Raw genomic sequence first — 6,963 nt, 5'->3', positions numbered from 1 at the left:
GTAAAATTTGAAGCTACCAGTTGTCTGATGATTGCTCAACGCGTGAAACTCTGAGTAACAACTACTAGTGTTCCACTAGCCTCAACCTATATATATATATATATATATATATATATATATATATATATATATATATATATATATATATATATATATACATATATCTATATGTAGGAATGACAGGAAAAAACTGTTAAATAACTATGCTGCATTTATAGAAAGGCTGAATCTGTTTGGTTTTTGCAGAGCTTTCGAGCAAAACTAGCTCTTCTTCGGTGCATGATCACTGAAAAAACTGACATATATGCAAATAACAGGACGAACATATTTAAGTTTGTGAGGTTACTCTAATATACTATAATATTTCATTATAATCTAAACATTTACAACAATTATCATAAATACACAGCTGACAATATCAAACTAGAAAGGATATGAAAATAAATGGAATAAAAACAAGGAATGTATCAACAAACACAAAATGTGGCCCGTACGAGCTTCCATAAGTTAACAGACACACTGCTGTCGTGCCCAAACTTAGGATACGTCTCGAGAAAAGTCACCCGAGGTACAGCCAGGGCACAAACATGAAATAACTTGAAAAATTCCACTCTCAACCCCAGTCAATATTAGAGGAGACTACCGGTTTTACGTCAAGTAAACTATCACTTCCAAAACTTAAAGGAGACACAATTATTCTAACCGTCATGTTTGGCTTATATTATGAAGATCTTCATGAAGAGCAACTCCCCTATCCCAACCCCCCCCCCCCCCCCCAAATAAGAGACTTTAATTTTTGTTTTACTCTGTTTGGGAGATATGCAAGTTTACAAGCTCTCAAGTTAAATCTGTGATGTTATAGCGCCACTAGGATCTGAACCCTTTCCCTTTAATTTTATTTTACTTTTACATGTTTTTGAGGTAAATCCAATGCCATCAGTAGTAGTAAGGTATGATAAGAGGTTCAACAGTTTAGATCCAGAATTTACAAACCCCATCTCCATTGCAGAAAATAAAACATTGTAAATGAATAAAAGAAAACTTGAAATACTTGGAAGCACATGGTGGCTCGATGATGTCATATTTAGGCTTGATCAAGTCTCCAGCCTTTTGTGAAGAAACACTAAATTTGTATGTCTCCCACATGGAGTAAGATATTTTCTTGGCTGCTTGAGGAAGTTTGTCATGACAATATAGTCTCTATTAGATGGATGGCTTCATGTCTCCTGGCTGTGGACGGTGGGGTGAGTAGGCTGAGGTAATGGGGGGAGGGAGGTTTATGTTCATGAGAGCTATCTCTATTACAGAGACATATAATGATGGTTGGGTTTGTGTCTCCTTAAGAATGGCTGGTTGTAAATACATATCTCAAACAAGGTCACCATCATATTTCCAGTCACTCATCTAACCAGTCAATTGTTACATACAAAAGCAACTATGTAATTCTTCCCACAAAAGGCCAACTTTAAGGCCTTGTCCTTTCGCCGATATTCATTTTCACATAAATTTGGCTAGGCCTAGCTACAGTACATGAAAATTGCCATGAAATATCTACTCTATGGATTATCAGAATGCGGTTATTTTACGATAAATTAATAGAATTTCATATTTCACGTTCCGATCTGTTTGATGCCATATTCTACGTCCATCATACAGACCCTGCCAAACTGTCTTTGACAAAATTATTGAGGTTTGCAACTTTTGATCCCTAAACATGTGGAGAGAAAATCTGGGAAGAAAAGCTAGAATTGGGCAAAATCTAACTGAAGCAAGATAAACTGATACCAACAAACAGAAACATAGAAAAACATTTTTTCACTTTTTACACATCACCTCTGCAATATACTCTACGCTACATATATAGAAATTGTTGCACTAACAATATGGCTCCACGCAACTTTTAAGTGCATTTTAGGCAATTTTATAAGATAATTAACTGTAAATCCGAGGTGGATTTTCTCCACGTTCGTATTACCCCAGGCCAGGAAAAAACAAATGCTTGGTCCATTTGTAATTGCCAAAAAGTTAATACAAAAGTAAAATTTTGCTGGGATACGAACATGTTAAATTGTGTGATTGCATTAGGAATTACCCAGAGACTCACGGTAAAACCCCAGAGTCGGCAGGCCGAGTAAACTCTTGAGTAATCGTGAGGCATGAGTAAAATCACCTTACTACATTAGAATACTTGCAGCTTATCACAAACACAAAATTACTTGAATTTAAATAAAATAAAATATTAAATAAATATTAATAAAAAAAGAGAAAATTGCACAAATCAGACTAATTTCATAAATTCTTGGCTTAATAAAAAAAAAAGATGCATCCAATCTTTATAAATATGGAATAGGAAATGAGAATATATATAGATTTCTGTTGAATTAAATGGAATACATTCTGATATGAATTACGACCTTTCGCGGTCCGCGGTTTAAAACTTTCTCAAATGGAGCCTTGTGTTCACGCCACCTACCCTGAATCTTGAGTACTTTTGTTATTAAATTATTTTATTTAATTCCTGAAAAAACTTGCAATCATAAGTAGTACTTCACAAGAAATTTAAAATGATTTATCTGACAGGAGATAAGAAATTAATAAAACCATGACAAGGATTTGTGCCCCCAAAATTGCACAAAAAAAAAAAAAAATTATAATTATATTAATAATAAAACTAAAACTAAAATACAATTGGAACTAGAATTAAGAAAATATTGAAATAATGCTGTTATTTCATGGCAGCTCTCCAAAAATGATGAAAATGTCCTACTGACATGTCTAGGGCTGTACTGAACCATGTGAGGTACCCATTGTCCCCCCCCCCCCCCCATTGGGTGAAATAGTAGTATTTTTAGATTATGAATCACAGTGTGATTCCTCTTGCATAATTCCCCTTGGAATGGCAATCAAATACATTATCCTCTTGACATTATCTTATAGACCTTTCGAAATGGCAGACAATAGATTATCAAAAACTTAAAACTGGAAGGATCAAGAAAGGGTTGCTAATGGTCATCCTTTTCTATTGTTCGTTGCCAACTTGACAGTTTTTTTTTCCACGCAGAAATTTTTTAATTTGAAACCTCCCCGGAATATTAAGGAATAATTTGAAGATTTTAACGCTCGCAGCAAGGAAAGTTTTTTTCAAGTTTCATCCAACTTTAAAACTCTAGATTAAAAGTAGCAAAAGCATTTGCAACAACAACAATTTGCACAGTTGTCTAGGTGAATTAAAAATCCGTTTCATTATGCATAGCTTCAAAATATTTATTTCCCTTCAAACAAATTGTTTGTTATTAATTTGAGATCTCCTTCTACATTTGTTTTTTGCCGAAAATAATAGAAAAAAAATGGGAATTTAGACCTGGACTATAACATACTTTAGGTATTCGACTCTACAGGTATCAATAATACATTTGACATTTGCCTCAATAATTACGACAACCTGGGTAAACAGCGACTCACTAAGACTTAAATCTGTTTATACATTATCTCACTTCAATACACACAGCTCAGCAACCAACCAAAAGGACTTTGTGGTAATAATCCGGTGCCTTGCATTTGCACATTGTTTTTAACAGGAGTAGAACATTAGTTTAAAACACAACTTATGTCGCTGGAATTCTGCCAAAGTTTCAATAAATAATAACACAATAATGTATCTGAACTCACAACATGTGGTGCAAACATCACAACCTGTGGTGCAAACATCGTAGCCTGCTGTGCAAAGATCACAACATGTGGTGCAACAATTGCAGCCTGCAGTGCAAACATCACAACATGTGGTGCAACAATTGCAGCCTGCAGTGTAAACATCACAACCTGTGGTGCAAACATCGGAGCCTGCTGTGCCAACATCGCAACATGTGGTGCAACAATTGCAGCCTGCAGTGCAAACATCACGACCTATGGTGCAAACATCACAACCTGCGGTGCAAAGATCTATCTATGAACACACAAAACATGAAATCACTTTTTTGATATTACCCATGGATACAAATGAGCCACCCCCCCCCCCCCACCCACCCTCTACACAACAGGACCTACAAGACAATGGACGGGATCTCAAGAGAATTTAAAATCTCCATAGCAACATGAAGACAAAATTTGCTTAGTACATTAATAACATCTTTGAAATGTCTATAACTGTGTGCCCTGCAGGAATTTGTGTGTATATTGCATAGCAAAAACTGTAATTTTTACTTTAATTGTGGAAGAATACAGGCCAATATAGTGTACATACATTCTAATATTATTTGAATTTCAAGCTCTATCTAAAACAAAACAAAACAAAGGAACTATGAAAAGGGGATTAATGGGGGATGTTGCATTTTCTTTGAGACCATGGACATATATGTAAGAGGCTGTACAGCCTACTCAGACCTGTGCATGATACAGAGCTGCACCCAAGTAAAATATTAACGATGGCATCTGCTGACACTGGTATAACTGTAAATCCAGGATACAACCAGGCTATGCAAACGACATGGATACGTGTAAGCTGTACAGCCTACTCAGACCTGTGCATGATACAGAGCTGCACCCAAGTAAAATATTAATGATGGCATCTGCTGACACTGGTATAACTGTAAATCCAGGATACAACCAGGCTATGCAAATGACATGGATATGTGTATTAGCTGTACAGCCTACTCAGACCTGTGCATGATACAGAGCTACACCCAAGTAAAATATTAACGATGGCATCTGCTGACACTGGTATAACTGTAAATCCAGGATACAACCAGGCTATGCAAATGACATGGATATGTGTAAGCTGTACAGCCTACTCAGACCTGTGCATGGTACAGAGCTGCATCCAAGTAAAATATTAACGATGGCATCTGCTGACACTGGTTATAATTGTAAATCCAGGATACAACCAGGCTATGCAAATGACATGGATATGTGTAAGCTGTACAGCCTACTCAGACCTGTGCATGATACAGAGCTGCATCCAAGTAAAATATTAATGATGGCATCTGCTGACACTGGTTATAATTGGAAATCCAGGATACAACCAGGCTATGCAATATGACATGGATATGTGTAAGCTGTACAGCCACAACGGACATGTGCATGGTACAGAGAGGACCTGACTGAAGCATGAATCTCCAGCAGTTCTGTAGAGATTGGTGTCTTTTTGGCATGTCGCCATCATTAATTACATCCATGCATAACGAGATTCTTCAATGATCATACTTTTTTATCGTTATATTCTTAAAATATATTCTTATAATTTCATATATTACTATGGGTGACCTATGCACCCATTTTTGTAAATCATATGCAATTGTAACATTAACCTGCAGAGGTTGAAGAAAAAAATATTTCTGAATGATTTCTCAAACTATAAATTGCACTTTGATATCAGCAAGTCGTGACTGACCCAAGAGTGATGTGAAAACACACAACTCTTGAATTAATTAACTTATGGCAATTAAAAGTGCAAATTACAACCTGACAGTTGTACATATTTGTCAAAGTTGTATTCTCTGCAGGCTTGGGGAAGTTTCTGGTCACTACTTATTCTGAATAGTAAACTCCAGAGATGCAGTTATGAAGAGATCCCTTCATGCACTTAAAAACCAGAACCTACCAACTATTATAATAATACGTATGGTTGTTCCGATACAGTACTGCCGATTTCTCGATCGTCGTACAAATCAAAAGTGATATTTTTATTGGTTAACTTGCAAAGGACGGTGGATAAAGATTCTTTCGGCTACCTCACCTTTCCTTTCACCCTCGAGCAAAGGAACTGTGACCAATTTCGTCGCTAATTGCAAACATTTCAAAACCGTGCACGGTAACGGTCGGTTTTTACGGTTAAATATTCATGCCGCTAATTTCGACTGTGGATAAAACAACAACTAAAGATACATCAAATCCTACGCCAAATCAAATATATCGTGAGTGGTGACCTTTTTTCTTAATAATCCCCGAGGGAAGTTTGGTTTATCTGAGACTGGTGATAGCGCCCTCTGTTGGCAAAATCATCGTTATCCTCCGTCAGTTGCTCTGTGGTGTAGTTGGGCGCTACACTCTGCGAGTTGACCACCATCTCGGACTTTGGTGGAGGACCCCTGTAGAGACAGAATATTACAAACGAATAAAATGGAGGAACATTAGATCATTACAGTGAGAGGAAAGGGATGGGATGAATGTGGGGGGTGGGGAGGGGGTTTGGGAGAGTAGGTGGAACATTATGATCAATTTAATGTAATGGACTATCCAATTAATAATGATGGGCTCAGTCGTTTTCTAAAGAAGGTTAAAGGTAGTACAATAAAACCATCATGAATGCAAAGGTTACGATATTCATCAAAACCAATAAGCAACTAATTAACCTCCAGACCTTTAGATGAATGGGGTAGAGGTGAAACAGGAAGCTGGTGGGAGTGGGTAGTATAGTCAATATCTCATTTTGTTTGGGTGGGGGGGGTTTGTTGGGGGGGAGGTACTCTAGACCCACTATAACCTCTAGGTCATGCCACTGTTGAATAACTGATTGCAATGGTACAGATTTACCTGCTTGATTACAATGGGAAGAAGTGACACAGAAGTACCTGTTGACAATAAAGTACTTTTAAAAAATTCATTATGACTCCCTCCAAGTTGAGCTCAAATTGTGAAAATGGTTTGAATGAGGTCATTCTCTATACGAGATCAGACTCGCTAAATTATGGGCAGACATTGAGAAGTGTTAGTTCACACCCGTCTCCCACCCGTTGTTGTCACCGCTATGGCCCGAATGCCATCTCCTCCAAAAAACCATTCCGATTGGCTGTTAAAATAACTTAAATTGACTTACAAGGGACATCAACATTATACCTTCAAAATTGAAAATTTCTAAATATTGTTAAACTTGTCAAACCACTTCCCTGGACTTCCCTCTGTAGGCTCTGTAGAAAATGCTCATTGGAATTTGAATATAATATATTTTAATATAATTTATATATTTTT

At 36.8% G+C, this 6,963-nt stretch overlaps 1 protein-coding gene across 2 annotated transcripts in view; it reads right to left on the bottom strand.

The window, feature by feature from the left end:
- Positions 1 to 333: 333 nt before the first annotated feature.
- The window catches only part of LOC139984246 (solute carrier family 12 member 8-like), a 57,714-nt gene continuing 51,084 nt past the window's right edge, over positions 334 to 6,963 (bottom strand). Inside the window, exons 11-12 of one of the 2 annotated variants that reach the window (XR_011798987.1) lie at positions 4,794 to 6,083; positions 334 to 4,380 (exon numbers count right to left, since the gene is read on the bottom strand). Coding sequence is in view for 1 of the 2 variants with exons in the window: in XM_071998071.1 (XP_071854172.1) it covers positions 5,930 to 6,083 (154 nt within the window). In the remaining variant the exon portion in view is untranslated. Of the gene's footprint in view, positions 6,084 to 6,963 lie in introns of both variants that reach the window. The other variant, XM_071998071.1, reaches the window with a different exon arrangement.

This window comes from Apostichopus japonicus, chromosome 17 (assembly GCF_037975245.1).
Source record: "Apostichopus japonicus isolate 1M-3 chromosome 17, ASM3797524v1, whole genome shotgun sequence".
Taxonomy (NCBI): domain Eukaryota; kingdom Metazoa; phylum Echinodermata; class Holothuroidea; order Aspidochirotida; family Stichopodidae; genus Apostichopus; species Apostichopus japonicus.
Note: the sequence above shows the minus strand (reverse complement) of the source record. Positions and strands in the feature narration are given on the sequence as shown.